The following is an 18,366-nucleotide window of genomic DNA, read 5'->3' on the forward strand; positions in this document are numbered from 1 at the left end:
AACTTTAAAGGTTCTCAATTTGAAGAACGTTTATTTCAAATCAAATGATAAAATTTTACGTTACAAACTGGGGAAAAAGGTTCAAAATGCAAAGGGCTGCATTTAGTATCAACATGATCATTGAAAAACTCTCAAAAAAGTTGTAAGTAAGTAACATTAGATAAATTATTGGGTTTAATGTATCATGTAGATGTAAGTTGAAACATTTTTAAAAGCACGATTATCTTTAGAAGTATAAACAGGGATGGTAAAAATTCTTCTGAGTATCCGATTTATATGACAGCAGACTTTATAACTTTATTCTCCTCGCTAGATTGTTAAAAATTGTTGTGCAATTTTCACACAGTCATGTGTTTCGGCTGAACCAAGTCCACTCTCGTACACTACAGAGTTGTAAAAGACGTGTCGTAATGAGGGCTTTAGAATTTTTTTTTCAGCTTTTATAACAACAATTAAGTGTATGGAAATAACGAAAAACCATCCCATACACACACACGAGAAGCTGTCAATCAACCAGATTTTAACTGTCTCTATCACTCACACCAACATTCACACTTAAGAATAATTGGTGTGTGATGATGACAATGATGATAAAGATGGGTTTGCTTCTGAACATTTTCCACTTTTTTATCCTTGTGTTTTTGCTGAGCAAAAATGGAACAACACATACTTCTGTGTGTGTATGTGCCCTTTTAGTTTCCAGTATGATTGTACCATCAGTTTCAAGAAACTTTCAGCACACGCACGCACACACACACACACACACACACACACACACACACACACACACACACACACACACACACACACAGACACACACACACACACACACACACAGAGAGTTTAATAGCTTGAGGTGTAACAGTTAATGATTACAGTAAATTGTATAAGGAGGACATACTGAAGGTCTAGAGTGTGTGTGTGTGTGTGTGTGTGTGTGTGTGTGTGTGTGTGTGTGTGTGTGTGTGTGTGTGTGTGTGTGTGTGTGTGTGTTTATGTGTTTGGCCCTTTCTAAGGACAAATAATGACTCAACGTCTTCACAATGCATCTGGTTTATCACACCAGATACATAAATTTGTAAATAAAGAGATAGAGAATTGAAGGATAGCTACAGAAAAGCTAGCTAGCTAACCTAGCTAATGCATATTTAAAAATGACTAACCTAGCTAACACTTTTAACAGTGGACATAGTCTCAAAGCACCTTTACAGATCATATTACAAAAAGTACAAAAGGTTTCATATTAAACAAATAATCAGGATTAATATTAGACTTATATATAAATGTGTTTGTATTAATGAATGACGTATTTTGGTATCTATAGTATAGTAACCCTTGTCACTGTTCCAGAGACAGATATGAATGTATTGTAATCACCTCATGATGCAGTTTAAATTCGTCTTTCTAGATAATCCTGGAAGACATTGTACTCTTCATTTTACTGACAATTTGTGAGATCAAGTAGAGCTTGACAGGACTTGTTATCATTGGAGTGACTCCTGGATTCTCCAGGCGATATAATTATGACATCACAGACAAAATGAGAGTCAACATGAACAAACCTAGAACATGTTCCACTCCATTTCACACTAAATGCCCCCTTTTGCCTTTAATGCACACTTCAGTGGTGGAAAATCTGCCCCAGAGGGCTGCGTTACTCAATTTTGGACAAATCATACAAAGCACATTTTGACTGATATTAATTTGATTATTTATTGCTTCATAGAATGCTACTTCTACTTTTTTTAGGAACTTATTTTAATTGCTGTCACAACTGCCATTTTTTCTAATCCTTTACATACATCTTCTCTTTTTAGTTCTTCTTATGAATTCTTTTTGAAGTACATGGTCTGATCAATTTCGTCGCCTCCGGTTCGATCAATAGAGATAGATGTTAAAGATAAATAGTAAATTCATTTTAAACTTTAAAATTCCTTTTTCCTGTTTCTATACTTTTGTAAAGTATAGAAGGGTTTCAAAGGGTTCTCTGCTTTGAGAGAATGCTATGGAAATAAACTGAATTGAATTGAATGTGTGAACGAGTTTAGATTTTGAAATCTTTTCAAAATTTGTGAGATTTCTGTCTTGGTTCGTAAGGATTTAGAACATTAAAGTTAATCTAGATTTAGTTTAAAGCAAAAATTTTTACACTTAACATTTCCAGAAGATTTTCAGAGATTTCTGAAAAAAAATAAAATAAATAAATAAAATAAAATAATAATAATAATAATAATAATAATAATAATAATAATAATAATAATAATAATAATAAAGCATCAAAATTTTTAGAAATCATAAAAATTTACACTTAGAGCAAAAATGATTTTAGTGATTGTTTTTATTTGTTAGTATTTGTAAGTATGTTCTGAGAGATGTAGATCAAGAGTGAAAGAAGATTTTGCTCTGGATATATTAGAATTTCTAGATGTATTTTTTTTTGTTTTTTTAAGTAATTTTAATTTAAGTTTATCGTTTTGTCATTTAGTCTGTTACAGATGATTTTTTTATTTTATTTTATAATTTTCATTTTATTATATTTACAATTTTATTTAAATTGTATTTTTAATATTTGTCTATTAATTAATAATGTTAGTCTATTAATTCATTTTTAATCCATTGTTTTTTTATTGACGATTCACAAATTGACAAATTGATTGATAATTCAGAAGTGATAAAATAATTGTCTAAACAAATTTAGTATTATAAAAATGTACATTTTCACAGTACTATATTTGTATATGAAATCAAGTTTCCTAGCTAGATTAATGTTCAATAATGTAGAAGAAGTATACTAACTGTGAAGAAGTTTAATTTTCTCTTTTGATTTATTAAAAATTACTCGATTTACTAGAATTTAGAATTCTATTTCTACTTCTAAATCGATTTACTCGATTTAGAAGTAGCCCAAGTACCAGATAGTTTAGTGGTTAAGGTGTTGGACCACTGAGGGAATCCCAGGTCCTCTGCTCGGCCCCTGAGCAAGGCTCTTAACCCTTAATTGCTCTGTTATATAAAAATAAGATATAAGGATAAGGGTGTCTGCCAAATGCCATAAATCTAAACTATATGATTATTCTAGATTTACTCATAATAATAATGCATTTAAAGAATTAATTGAAAATATCAATATAATAAACACTTATACTGTTAAAAGACTTGATGTGTGTGTGTGTGTGTGTGTGTGTGTGTGTGTGTGTGTGTGTGTGTGTGTGTGTGTGTGTGTGTGGGAAGAATCGTCCCAGTCTTTAGAATTGTTTCCCCATTTCATAAAGTCAAAATAAAATTAATAAATACTAGTTTAAGTATTATTTAAAATAAACAATAAACTCTGCATTACAATGGCTGTCTAATTAATAAAGAATGTAAAATAGCAAAATTGAAGCATAACATCTCATTATTCTGCTTATGGTACCCTTTAATAACCTTCTTTTTTTCTCTGTTTTTTTAAGCTGTGTACAAGCTCCATAATTACTACATTGCTTTTTAATCTCTCATTAAGACTGCCACTAAAATAAATAAAGCAAATAGATAATTAAATAGTAGTAGCACTAACAGATTATAATTAGCTTTAGAAACTGCCTCAAGAAATAGCAGAACACATACAACAAGCCCGAACGTATTAATGAAGGGGGGAGAAAAACACCATTTCAGCCTAAACCAGTTGTAATTCTGTCCTCAAAATGAACATGACAAAACATTAACACAAGCCGTTTGGTGGAATTTGTGCTGCATTAAACAAATTAAACATCAGATCAAAACCACTTAACTTATATTAGAGAAACATAAAACCTCTTCATGCACAAAACTTCTTTATGCAGGTTGATTGGAAACTACTTGGTTTATTTATTGACACAACACATGGAAGAACCGTCACGGTGCTTGGAGATGTTCTTGAGGTTCATACTTATGATTCTTTATGCTCTAAATATTTTATTGTGTATACACACAGACACACACACACACACACACACACACACACACACACACACACACACACACACACACACACACACACACACCATTTGTTCTGGAGGCCACATAACTAATGACCCAGAATCAGCATGTCGAGCTAAAAACACAAACACTTGCATATGTTTGGCCGTGTTCACTGAACCCGGAGGCTAAAACTCAACTATAATTTCTTTAATCCTTTCACTATATCTAAGTTATAAGTAATAAAAAATATTTATAAAACCCTAAAGATTTGAGGTTTCTAATGGACTGAATATAACTCTGGAAGTATTTAATTGTAATGTCTTATTCTAATGGTTTCTGGTGGATTAATTTGTTTTATTCTGATGGTATTTATCTTCTTTTCCAGAGCAATTCTAATAAACATTTTCAGGAGGTGGAGTTAAGTTGGAAAATACCAATAATAAATATATAAGATATCAAGACCTGACAAACCTTTGTGCATTTTGTGAAGGAGATCTGAATTTTGATTCTAAAATACACCAAGAGCCATCTCTCTGAATGTTTTACCTGATATTACCCGACACACTCAACAAGCTCTAACGCGTGTGATGGTCAGGGCGCCACAAACATTTGGCTATATAGTATATTTCTAGCATTGTGTCATATTTTCCTAGCAGTAACTCTTGGAGGAAAACATTTGAAAATAATGCAATTCAATTTTCCATGAATGTTAAATTCAAAAAGTACTACAATCTATATTTGCTAATAAATAACATTATCTAGCTAGTAGCAATTAGCATAGCAGTCTACTGTATATAAGCTGCTTGAACTCCACTGAAGCATGTTGAAGCACAATGAATCTCTGTACTGACCAGAAACATCAAAAAATCCTCTACATTCCTCCAGCTTCCCAAGTGCTTAATGTTCTATGTGGTTGAACTTCTGGTTCAAAATCGATGCAGGTGTGATTACGTGAGCTTACGGAAAAGTCTGAGAAACTGTCTTCCTCAGGGCTTGATTTCGAGCTCCAGTGCTGTTTAACATTTATACAAATAATCTCTCAATCATCAACAGCTTCAGGTTCATTTATACCACTGATATCTGTTGGGCATTTTCAGAAAGAACGTTGGAGTAACTAAGACATGTTGAATATACCATGCTATCACAACAATATTCCATCCAAACAAGGCAACCTAGGCATCCTGCAAGCCTGATGTTACACTGTATGACCAAAAAACTGAACGTTTGGCCTTAATTTAACCTCCAATTTAACTCACTTCTCATTTTACCAAACTTGGCAAAAGTTTCCTGAGTAATAATTTCCTGAGTAAACCTCCTGAGATGGTACAAAACAAAGTGCAGCTACTTCAATAGAACGAGCTTCAGTGTTAACACTGTGCTAAGAGGTGGCTAAATATTGCTGTATAAACAGATGGCAGACGTCCAGCTGCATTACACAATGCACGCGTTAGTTATGTGCAACATGACTGTAAATATTATAGTGTATCTATGAATGTCCGCAAAACTAAGTACCTGGTTGTGGACATGAGGAAGAGGCAGCAGGACAAAAACACCTGGTGACGCCGGTGTGGAGAGCATGAGCAACTTCAAGTACCTTGAAGTAATACACATTGCTGAGGATGAGACCTGGACTCATCATATTCACACCCTAGTGAACAAAGCCAGAAAACAGTTGTCCCACCTGAGACTGCTGAGGAGATTCTCCCCAGTGTTCCTGAGAACTCTCTATACTGATGCTATAGAAGGTTTTCTGCCTCAGTGTGGTACGGAAACTGCACAACACAGGACCATAGAGCCCTGGAGAGAGCGGTGTGCCTTGCTGAACACATCTCCGGGTCTGTTTTCTCGTCTCTGAATGGCATCTACAGTATTGTTCTTATTTCTACCTCTTTCTTTTTTTGTTCATTCTTATGTTTAATTTAAGAATGACTTTTTAAACTTTATTCTTATTTATATGCACAGTATCAGAAAGAACAGACTGCAGGTTGTATTCTGTATATAAAAAAAAATGGATGAGCTTAAATCTCTTCACAAAATACAACACTGCCCTCTAGTGACATCAGAATGCAATCACATTGTGTGTTTTAGGCTTTTCTTTCCTTTTGTTTTCCAATATATATATATATATATATATATATATATATATATATATATATATATATATATATATATATATATATATATATTCATTACTGCTCCTTCTTTACTTTTCTTTCCTTTCAGCTTCCTTTTGTATTTCACTTTTTTCTGAGACTTCTTCAATTTCTTTTTCATTTTTCTTTGTTTTATTCAATTCCTTTTTGCCCACTTTATTTTTTACATTCCTTTTTCTTTTCTAGTTAACATTACCAATTAGTTTGTCCTGTTTGTTTTAGTCAAGTTGTTTGGGTTTGTCCACATTTTTCCTGTGTCCACACACACACACACACACACACACACACACACACACACACACACACACACACACACACACACACACACACACACACACACACACCACTGAATCTCCACTGCAGACATTAAAGCTTTTCATCTCCCCACACTTTCAGTTTATCTTTTCTTTCCTCAAATCAATTAAACACTAAAGACAGAACGCACAAAACACACACACACACACACACACACACACACACACACACACACACACACACACACACACACACACACATATGCAGCTAATTTTGTCCACACACTGCTCATTAAACACTCATAAAGACCATTTCGTAAACGGTCCACTTGTGTGTGTGTCTCTGCTTCCTTTTTTTCCCCCCAGTGAACGAAATTATGGGATTTCCTTGTTTATGTATTTTTGGTGTGTGTGTAAGTGTGTGTGTGTGTGTGTGTGTGTGTGTGTGTGTGTGTGTGTGTGTGTGTGTGTTTGTGTATGTGTGTATGTGTATGTGTGTGTGTGTGTGTGTGTGTGTGTGTGTGTGTGTGTGTGTGTGTGTGTGTGTGTGTGTGTGTGTGTGTGTGTGTGTGTGTGTGTTGGGAGAGCAGGGGGGTGACTAGCAAAGATAGCTAATGATGACATTACTGACAAGGCACTTTGCTTGTTCATTTGTTTTTATAAAGAAAGATCTACAGCACATTTAATTGCACATAGCACAATATTGTAAATATTATCTTTCAGACCAGCTTCTAACTATTAATATAATAACTTATTATAATAACAATATAATAATATGAACTTAAGTCTGTGGAGGTTAAAGTAGTAGTTTGTGGAGGTTGAACTTTTTTTAGGTTAATTTATGAACATTTGGACAACGAGTTAATTAGTATATGAATATTTAACGGGTGCACGTGCGCTCATCTTGTTCGCTCTTTAAGCGGAAATGGCGGGAAGAGCGCGAGCTCGTTGTGATGAGAAGTGACGTGGAAATTACGTGATGATAAACAAATAAAAATAAACAACAACAAAAAAAGGAACAAACTCATGCTTTCACATGCCGTCGCTTGTTTTACTCACGGTTATTCCCGTTCTAATCTCTCTGAACTGAAATACCGGAGACCCCCGGTCTTGCGTCACGTGCGCAATCCGGCGCAACACGCGCGGAGGCTGTGACGCAAAGTTTCTTTCTTTCTTTGTTTTTCTTTCTTTTGTCACCTTTTCTCTTTCGCGCGCGCTCACCTGCTTGGATGGGCTGTTTATTTTATCCACCGCGAAAGGGATGAAGCAAAGATCTAAAGTTGATGAGCAACCTGAAGAGCTCATGCGCGTTCCCGGGTATCACGGACACCGAGAGGCTCGCGCGGAGGTGTTAGTAAGCACGTGGGTGGAGGGAGTGAAGGGGGAGCGCTGCTACATATAGAAACACACAGAGAGAGAGAGAGAGAGAGAGAGAGAGAGAGAGAGAGAGAGAGAGAGAGAGAGAGAGAGAGAGAAAGGAGCGCGCGCACTCGTGTTGCAATGCGGGTGCAGGCGCGAGCCAGTCTTCTCTGTTGTACTCCGAGTGTCGCGCGCGTGGCGCACACACACATCCCCCCACACACATACACCCCCCCCACACACACACCCCACACACATTCCCACACACACACACACACACACACACACACACACACACACACACACACACACACACACACACACACAGTTAATACCTAGTGTATTCTTGTATATATGGGTTGTAGTGTAACTCGGGATGCAGACTACTAAAATGAATTTTTAATCTTCATGCATCTTCAGTCAGGCATCGTCAATGCGCATGCGCAGGAGCACATGCGCGGTGATGTACACGGTGCTTAAACTCGTGGTGCACTTGCAGTGAAATACTGCAGACATTTAAATATGGGGTCAGAATTGTTCCGTTATTCTGAATAAATACACTATGATCCACAAATAAATAAAGAGTTTCACAAACATTTTTACAAATTTCACAAAAAAGAAATGAAATTCACAAATAAATAAAATGGGATTTGCAAATAAAAAAAATATTTATAAATTGTATTTATTTGCGAATTGCTTCCTGCTCATTAGTGGATCGCGTTCTGTGTATTTGTGGATTTGAAACATTTCTAACGTCAAGACGTGCAAGAATCCACAAATAGGTGGACTCCGCCCACCGTCTACTCCAGCCAATCACGTTCTGATTTACTCGCTCTTCACACCACCCCTGGACCCATTGATGATGCTGAAATCGTTTCCAAAGAAAGCAGAATTGAACTAACCCTTAGTGCTGGCTACAATCCATACAGGGTTACCAGATTGGGCTCGAATCTGCGACAAATGTTGTTTATTTGTTTTTTTTTAAATCGTATTTTGCATATTACACTGTGATAGTGCGAGTAAATCAGAACGTGATTGGTTTGAGGTAGACCGTGCCACGATTGGTCAGCGCCACGGGACCGTTGTCCTATTGGCTGAGTAGACGGTGGGCGGAGTCCACCTATTTGTGGATTCTTGTGCACGTCTTGACGTTAGAAATGTTTCAAATCCACAAATACACAGAACGCGATTCACAAATGAGCAGGAAGCAATTCGCAAATAAATACAATTTATAAATATTTCTTTTATTTGCAAATCCCATTTTATTTATTTGTGAATTTCATTTCTTTTTGTGAAATTTGTAAAAATATTTGTGAAACTCTTTATATTTATTTGTGGATCATAGTGTATTTATTCAGAATAACGAAACAATTCTGACTCCATACTCACTCATTTCATACGTTTTATCCTGTAAACTGCGGTGTTACAGTTAAATCCAGTTTGTAATGTGCTGCACTTTTCCCCTTTACCACCAGATGGAGATGATCACTTTTCTATTCATTGTACAGTAAGTAACTCATCATTTTTATACTTCTTTACAGGGTTATTAGCTGTGACGGTGTGTTTTAAAAATTATATTCACCACAAATATCAATTAAATATGTAGACTGGTATTTAGTTGATAACATAATAATAAATGCGTGTAAAATATTAAGGGTTAATAAGGGTTAACAGCAGGGCCAATTACATTAGGGTGGACTGGTACAAATAATAGGTGGGCAATCAGATGTACAGTAAGAGGTTTGGGTGTGTGTTTAAATTTAGTTAGCTTTCATTCAGTTAGGACTAAAGCATAAACCTGTTTTCTACCACAACATAACAGCACTGCACCCAGTCAACCAATGGGAAGCTAGAGGTTTCTGCTTGATTGGAATGAAATCCTACACCGTACCGACCCTTTCCTGCTAAGGTTGGACACCTTTGATATACAGTGTTAGTGCTCCATGTGAACCTGACTGACAAACACAATTATGATGCAGGTTGCAACATGTTAGTTGCATCAAGGTTGAATATTACAGTGGTGATAATACACAAGACTACAAATCTTCTAATTTTCATACACTACAGTATATGAAAGATACCACATATGAACAGGCTGAATAACACATATGAACTGCACCTGCAGTTACACAGTCATGCACAGAGTGATTTATAAAAACAATGTTAAATATGGAAATTCTTATATACAATCAGTGGATTGTGAACGTACAGTAAATCTGTGGAACTGGGGAAATTGTCATGAGAGCTTTGAAGCCATAAAAACTGGCTATAAAAGTATAAGAACCCCACTTTTACAACATTAACTTTTAGGGAGGAAAAATGACTGTCATTTGAAAAGAATGATGTACTTACAAGCTAAAACACACATACACACACATACACACACACACACGCACACGCACACACACACACACACACACACACACACACACACACACACACACACACACACACACACACACATTCTGTCTCCTTCATGATGGAGATGGACAGAGACAACTGAAGCAACTAAAGGAGAGAGCAGCTTTAAACACTTAGTTAAAGAGCTGAAAGAATGCCCTGTAAGAAACACACTCACTGACAAACAGATGTCCCACATAACACACACACACACACACACAGGCAATAGATAGCTGTCAGTGCATTACTTAATCATGTGCCTATCATTCACACATGTCCAGCAGTGCAACATCACTGACTTTTGACCTTTCCCTTTTCGTGCCTGGTGCCCAGAGCATCTACAGGTGGTTCATAATCTCACAGACCATATTTAGCATTGCGTCCAAACACATAGATGTGCATGTTTGTATGTGTGTGTGTGTGTGTGTGTGTGTGTGTGTGTGTGTGTGTGTGTGTGTGTGTGTGTGTGTGTGTGTGTGTGTGTGTGAGTGTGTGTGTGTGTGTGTGTGAGTGTGTGTGTGTGAGAGTATGTGTTTGTGATTGATCAGTGGCAGAAGATGATACAGGTCACATATGGTTTGTATTTGTCTAACACAGAAGAACAACCCTTTGGGGTGTGTGTGTGTATGTGTGTATGTGTGTGTGTTCCTATAGAAGATACTGTGTCTTACATATGGTCCAGCTCTTTTCTTTTCAACATGGGAAAGATTTCTCTAACCACAGTGTGTGTGTGTGTGTGTGTGTGCGTGTGTGTGTGTGTGTGTGTGTGTGTGTGTGTGTGTGTGTGTGTGTGTGTGTGTGTGTGTGTGTGTGTATGTGAAACCAGCATCTGCGTGTCACATTTCCACCATTCGTTAAATCCAGATGAAGAGAATAGAAAAGAGGGGAATAGAAGCAATGAAAAAAATGGAAAAGAAACAGCAAGAGACAGAGATGGAGACAAGATCTGAGCAAGTGACAGAAATACAGAAAAGGAGATACACAGAGAGAGATTTGGTTACAGTTTTAAACATTAACATTTTTGTTATTGTATGGAAGTTTTCCCACTTTTAAATCCATCCACAGCTTTGTGTTGGAGCAAATTCAAAAACACTTAATGGCAAGCAGTTGTAAAAAAAAACAAGTAAGTGTCACATGAAAGGACTGTAAAAGGAATTAAAAATGGAAGCAGAATTTTGCGAATCAAAATCAGATCAGACTTTAACTCGCTCACTTCACAACAAAATCATTTCAGGACATGCTCCAACTTAGAAGGAAAGCTAATGTAGTGCACTGAGTCACGGTCTACAATTGGATGGATTTTATAAATAATAATATTTTGATAGTCTGTTGCCAAAAAAGACACTAGACCACCAGGCCTGCAATCAGACCACCAGGCCTGTTACAATGACACCAGGCCTTTGACAAGAACACCAGACCACCAGGCCTGCAACATGGACACCAGACCACTAAGTCTGTGACAGTAGGCCTGCAACATTGACACCAGACCACCAGTCCTGTTACAAGGACACCAGACCAACAGTTCTGCAACAAGAGGACCAGACCATCAGACCTGTGACAAGGACACCAGACCACCAGGTCTGTGACAAGGACACCAGACCAACAGACCTGTGACAAGGACACCAGACCACCAGGTCTGTGACAACAACACCAGACTACCAGACCTGTGACAAGGACACCAGACCACCAGGCCTTTCACAATGACACTAGATCACTAGTCTTACAGCAAAAACTACATGCATGTATGCCCCTTTGATTTGCAGTTTTTGTGTGAAGCTTTAAGAAAAACACCGAGCCCCGTGTCTAACATCTGATGCCCCTGAGATAATTTGATTTTGGTCAGGGTTGTTGTGTATCCAGAAAATATCGTCAGAAAACTGTGACAGGAATAAACCATGAATGATAAACACTTCTAGAGTTAAAAGGAGACGATTGTGACATGAGCAGCAGTGTTCTGCATGAGCTGGCTCTAATTTCTGGGTCAAAATATATAATAAATAATAATAAATAAATAATATACACACAAAACTAACAAGATCCATTATGTGGTAATATAAAAAAAAATAAGGATTTCCAGTGACGTGACATACGGATAAGTACGGTGACCCATACTCAGAATTTGTTCTTTGCATTTAACCCATCCAAAGTGCACACACACAGCAGTGAACAAACACACACACACACACACACACACACACACACACACACACACACACACACACACACACACACACACACACACACACCGTGAACACAAACCCGGAGCAGTTGGCAACCATTTATGCTGCGGCACCATTTATGCTGGGGGTTCGGTGCCTTGCTCAAGGGCACCTCAGTCATGGCCGGCCCGAGACTCGAACTCACAACCTTAGGGTTAGGAGTCAGACTCTCTAATCATTATGCCAGGACTTTCCCCCTTTTTATACAATCTCTCAAGCTGCTCAAACTCAGACAGCTGTAACTCATGTAGTTAAGGCTCTGGGTTGTTGCTTGGAAGATTGGGGTTCAAGCCCCAGTGGTGCCAAACTCCAGGGGTGCTCTATCACGTCTGTCCCCAAAATTCTAAAAAGTTAAGATATATGAAGAAAGAATTTCACTGTATTGTATATAATAAATGCTTCTTCTCCTTCTGTTACAGGTTTAGACACACTTTCCTCAAACATTTCCCTGCCCAAACACCATAAGCAGCTTCTCATAAAGAACATTTTATTGATTTTTTTTTCCAGCGCACTCAATAAATATGAAATACAATATTCATCATAATAATCAGACAGCAAATAATTATAAAATATTACACAATAGCATTGAAAAATACAACAGACAGGTAACAACATGAGGTGCAACATAAACGGGCAAAGCCTAAATGAATAAACTTGGAGCTCCGCCCTTTTAATAGGTCAATCATTTCCATTCATGGAGCAAAATCTCCAAATCAGGCACTTTGGAAATTATAAGTATGAGACGGCATAGATTACTGGCTGAGATGAAACTAAAAATGTGCATATTTCAGATAGGACAGGATGATGAACACATAGAAACACACCACGAGGCTGTATTTGAGGAAGTATATTGGAATTTGTGTGTGTGTGTGTGTGTGTGTGTGTGTGTGTGTGCGCGTGCAGATGTGTGTGTTTTACATTCACTCATTGCCACCCAATGAGTTTACGGCTCTCTGCACCTCGCCACACAAGCTCTCACACACAGACACAGACACACACACACACACACACACACACACACACACACACACCATCATACCACCCATCGTCAAGAAAATGTATAGCATGTGTGTCTCTGTTTGACTGAAGTTTGCTCCAAGTCCAAAAAGAAAAAGTACAAAAATAAAGCAAAAAAAAAAGCATTCAATTTTTAAAAAGTCAGTCACGAAGGAATTTTATCCAGCGCAGCAGCTTGTTCCTTTTTCCTTTTGTTCCTTCGCCTTAAACCTTTTTCCCTCAGAGGCTCTTGTTTTGCCTCACTTGTTTGTTTATTTCCTAGTTTTCCCTTCCTCTTTTTCTCCGCTCGTGTTTCTGTCGCTTCTCGAACAGTTCGCCAGCGGCCCACTCGAGAGAGGGATAGACAGACAGACATACGGTCGGACGGATAGATGGGACAGATGGGACCGAAGACAAAAAAAATTTAACAGGATCAGTGCCTCCAACTCTTCTTTTTCTCCTCCATCTTCATCATTTCTTCTTCTTTGGTGAAATCATCTTTAGAGAGAATGAGATGAAACAGATGAGAATCTGGAAATTGTCATTTGTAAGCAGAAATCATGTGTCTTTGCATGTGTGTGTGTGTGTGTGTGTGTGTGTGTGTGTGTGTGTGTTACCTGCACACTCAGGGCAGCACTTGCCCTCTCTCCGTGTAATATTTCTGCAGCTTAGTAGCGGACACTGTTTCCTCTGACACTTTGTGACGCCGTGCTAAATGTCAAGAAAGGAAAAAAGATAGAACTTTAGGAAAGTAAAAAACTTAAATGAACCTTTTTCACCGAGAAATATACGAATCTAAAATTTCTTTAAGATCTAAAATCCCGCAAAATCTGTATATAAGCATGTAAATAGTTGGTTAGTTATTTACTATTAGTATAAAATGAAAGGCTACAACACATTAAAGGCTTTGAGATGATACAAAAGCGAAGTCTGTGATTGGCTAAAGCTATTTAACACCTGATACAAAATCAAAACTCTGTTTGGATGGAAATGAGCCCACTAAATAGTCATCTGCTTTGTAAAAAATGTGAGCGCTGTGATTGGTGAAAGCGCACTTACGTCACACCAACACGTGATGCACTTCATCTCCCCAACCAGCGGCACACGAGGATGCCAGTTCTCACTGTTCTGGTAATAGTTTTTGCCGAATTTGCACTGTCTCGGCCCGTCCCCCTGCATCATCTCACCCTCCTCCAGAAGGGGCGTGTCCTCAGCTGGACACTCCTTACAGCAATCTGAGGGGTTGCGTCTGATTGGTCGGCTGCAGGTGAGCGGTGGACAGGTGACTTTCTCGCAGTGCACTTCTCCTGTAGAGCCCTGGAGTATTGGTGAAGGTTAGAATTCAATAAAGTTCATTAATTTTCTACCGCTTATCCGAACTACCTCGGGTCACGGGGAGCCTGTGCCTATCTCAGGCGTCATCGGGCATCGAGGCAGGATACACCCTGGACGGAGTGCCAACCCATCACAGGGCACACACACACACTCTCATTCACTCACACACACACACTACGGACAATTTTCCAGAGATGCCAATCAACCTACCATGCATGTCTTTGGACCGGGGGAGGAAACCGGAGTACCCGGAGGAAACCCCCGAGGCACAGGGAGAACATGCAAACTCCACACACACAAGGCGGAGGCGGGAATCGAACCCCAACCCTGGAGGTGTGAGGTAAACGTGCTAACCACCAAGCCACCGTGCCCCCCCTCCCCTTAAATACAGTCCATACCGTTTTTTTTTTTTTTTTACATTTAATATTAAAGTTAGTATGAATTTTGTGATCTGATCTCACCTTGCAGGTGCACACGGCGCACTTGATGTAGCCGAAAGGCGGCACAAAAGGGTGCCACACAGTTCCAGGTGCGTGCATCTTCTGATCGCCTTCAAAATAACACCCTGAACAGAATAAAAACAAACAGCACATTAAGACGTTGAATTATATTTTTTAGGTAATAAGAGTACAAAAAAAATCCCTACTGTAGGATTTAGATAACAAATATATGTTTTGGTTTGTTATTCAATGCCATGTATTTCCTGAGCTCACCTTCTGGATGCTCTTCGACCTTCTCCACAGATGTGATCTCCTTCAGCACTTTTCTCTCTGAGCACAAAGTTTAGGGAAAATGTTACAGGCTTGTTTAATAAATCAGAAGCAAATCAATAACTCCAGTAACAGCAGGTTTGGTTCTGTCAGAAAGGGATTTTCTTATCTTCCTAAAGTCGTTCTGTCAAAAGTAAAGTCATAACTGAGACGTCAGTATGAATCCTTACCGTCGCACTCGGGGCAGCACTTGTCCTCGGGCTGGTGGGTGTGAGGACACGTCAGTGCAGGACACATGACCGGGTCACAGATAACCGTCTTCTTCTGGCACGTGCAGGTGAAGCAGGAGTTGTAATGCGGCGTCCAGCGTGAGCCATGAGCGTGACGTTCACCTTCAAAGAAACATGACAACGGATCTTTCTTGAAGGCCTCGGGGTCACGGACGAACACCACGTCATCAAACTCAGCCTCGTCAACCACGGCCTCGGCCAGGGAGCCTTGCTCACAGCTGTTCGGGACATGGATCTTCAGGAAAGAGAGGGATAAACACATCAGATTGAGTTTCACTGTGTGTGTGTGTTTGTGTGTGTGTGTGTGTGTGTGTGTGTGTGTGTGTGTGTGTGTGTGTGTGTGTGTGTGTGTGTGTGTGTGTTTATGTGCACACTCACTCGCCCCCGTATCTCTCCTCTAGGATTCAGTTTGGTGCTGACTTGGATGAATGCTGTGCCTTTGTCCAAATGCTGCAACAGCTCAATACTCAGATCCTTCAAAACCCCCTGAGCCTAGAGAGAGAGAGAGAAAGAGAAAGAGAGAGAGAGAGAGAGAGAGAGAAACAAAAAGTTAATTACATTGTGTATGTAAATGTACACCAAAATCCTTAAATATTATATTATATTATATTACGAAAGAAAGAAAGAAATGATATGATGAGCATTGTAAAGAAAGAAAGAAGAGTCAGAAAGGATGAAAGACAAAACGAAAGTAAGAAAAAAAATGCTGTGTCCTGATCCTGACCTGTTCTCCATAGAAGCCAGTGAGCAGGCGTTTGGGTCCGGTGTGTGCCGACTCATCCATCTCTCCAATCTCGGCCAAGCCGTGCAGGTGAGCGTTCATCGTGGCCTCGTCTCCTTTCCCCAGTCCGTTTACTACAATCTCATAGTGAAGGTGGCAGTGCTTGTCCACCGTCACCCACGCATGTCCACCTGCTCCTGTCCTCACGGCCGGAGACACAAACTGACCTGCCAGAGGGAACGGCAGCTCTACACACACACACACACACACACATACACACACACACACACACACACACACGTCATGTGTCAGAATCTACTTAACTACAAGGGACACCATGTTAATTGTCCTAAATCTTTTTTTCCTCTGCCTCTCTGTCTATCTGTCTCTCTTACCATGTCGGTGGGACTCCAGTCCGTTGTACAGCATGGTGCGGATCTGTCCCCTCAGTTCCCCCTCGGGGTTCTCCGCCGTGGCGATGTTGATAAACAGCTCGTTCTGCAGCAGCATATGAATGTGCCGTGCCTCCATGCGTCCGTATGAGCCGACGGACCGCCCACCACGCCCGCTAGGCACAAACTCACCCGTGATGTCATACAGCACGCTGCGCTTGCTCCGCCTTCGAGGTTTCATCTCGATGGTCACACCCACCACCGTGCTGGACATGCCCTCCACCTGGACCTGGAGCGTGTTCCAAAAATCAAATGTTAAGCACCGTGTATTAATATTGCCAGTAGTATTTATTTATTTATTTATTTATTTATTTATTTATTTATTTATTTATTTATAATAAATAAGAAATCCGCCAATCCATCACTGGTTAAAATAAGTGAAGCAAGCTCATACCTGGTAGTCAAGGGTGCCATTGTCATGGAGATTAAAAATGGCTGACCCGACTCCACCTGTTTTCATAGGGGTCAAAGCGTCACCACTGGACATCACGCTCTGTAGTGCTGAGAGAGAGAGAGAGAGAGAGAGAGAGAGAGAGAGAGAGAGAGAGAGAGAGAGAGAGAGAATTGTTAGGTTTCTTATAAAGGCCTCCATGAAAGTTGACTGTGTGTGTGTGTGTGTGTGTGTGTGTGTGTGTGTGTTGGATAGTGAAAGACGACGCTTTTGCATGCAAGATGAGGCAATTTTTTCGTTCTCACAGCATTCTCCCACGTCTCAAATCCTCAGCCAAGGAAAAGCAATCAAACCCCAATTAACTCATCCAGCCAGTCAGGATGATGTAAACCCCAGAGAATTATGGGAAAGAGCGAGGGACACACAGGAGAAATGGCGGGTAAATGGAGACAGAAGAGATGAATAGGGAATCAGAGAGCAAGAGAGAGAGAGAGAGAGAGAGAGAGAGAGAGAGAGAGAGAGAGAGAGAGAGAGAGAGAGAGAGAGAGAGAGAGAGAGAGGGTTTGTTTGAATTCTCCGCTTATAACGTCAGGTTGTTAATCACAGCCTTGGAACACTTGAGACTGCGACCTTGGCAGAAGCAGCCTGTGTGAGTGTGTGTGTGTGTGTGTGTGTGTGGTGTGTATGTGTGTGCGTGTGTGTGTGTGAATAGGTTCCACAATGACACACACACATGTAAAACCACTTTCTTCTCTCTGCGCTTCGAGTCAGCCATGTTCTGTAAAGTGAGCCAACAGCAATTTATGACCATCTAAATTTTTGACCCTTGACCTTTTGGCCTAAACATACTTCAGTCAAAAAACAGTACAATTAATGTTCAGTCATTTTGGGACAGCTGCCTAAATGCTAGAACACAGAGAACCGGAGAGTCTTGCTATTGCTAGAGGAATGCGGAGATTTTTTTTTCTTAGGGTGATAAATTTGAGGTTAGCTTGTAACTAAAGCATCAGGAACAAAGTGTTCTTTTCTCGCCAATTAGTTTATTAACTAGTAAATTATAAGCTTTCTACTAAATTAGCAACGATTTATCAGTGTTCTGTCACCGGACGCAGACGTTTGACACTTACTGTCACATGACCTCTTCCCAGTG

The 18,366-nt window shown here is 39.4% G+C and overlaps 1 protein-coding gene across 1 annotated transcript in view; it reads right to left on the bottom strand.

Annotated features, from left to right (window-relative positions):
• Window positions 1–12,791: 12,791 nt before the first annotated feature.
• The window catches only part of chrd (chordin), an 11,274-nt gene continuing 5,699 nt past the window's right edge, over window positions 12,792–18,366 (bottom strand). Inside the window, exons 10-20 of the mRNA XM_027138703.2 lie at window positions 18,344–18,366; window positions 17,220–17,326; window positions 16,769–17,054; window positions 16,377–16,621; window positions 16,031–16,144; window positions 15,593–15,887; window positions 15,366–15,422; window positions 15,114–15,217; window positions 14,377–14,634; window positions 13,935–14,028; window positions 12,792–13,815 (exon numbers count right to left, since the gene is read on the bottom strand). The exon at window positions 18,344–18,366 is cut by the window's right edge and continues 125 nt beyond it. Of these exons, the coding sequence (XP_026994504.2) occupies window positions 13,751–13,815; window positions 13,935–14,028; window positions 14,377–14,634; window positions 15,114–15,217; window positions 15,366–15,422; window positions 15,593–15,887; window positions 16,031–16,144; window positions 16,377–16,621; window positions 16,769–17,054; window positions 17,220–17,326; window positions 18,344–18,366 (1,648 nt within the window). The 3' untranslated portion in view covers window positions 12,792–13,750. The remainder of the gene's footprint in view (window positions 13,816–13,934; window positions 14,029–14,376; window positions 14,635–15,113; window positions 15,218–15,365; window positions 15,423–15,592; window positions 15,888–16,030; window positions 16,145–16,376; window positions 16,622–16,768; window positions 17,055–17,219; window positions 17,327–18,343) is intronic.

Source organism: Tachysurus fulvidraco, chromosome 11 (assembly GCF_022655615.1).
Source record: "Tachysurus fulvidraco isolate hzauxx_2018 chromosome 11, HZAU_PFXX_2.0, whole genome shotgun sequence".
Classification (NCBI taxonomy): Eukaryota; Metazoa; Chordata; class Actinopteri; order Siluriformes; family Bagridae; genus Tachysurus; species Tachysurus fulvidraco.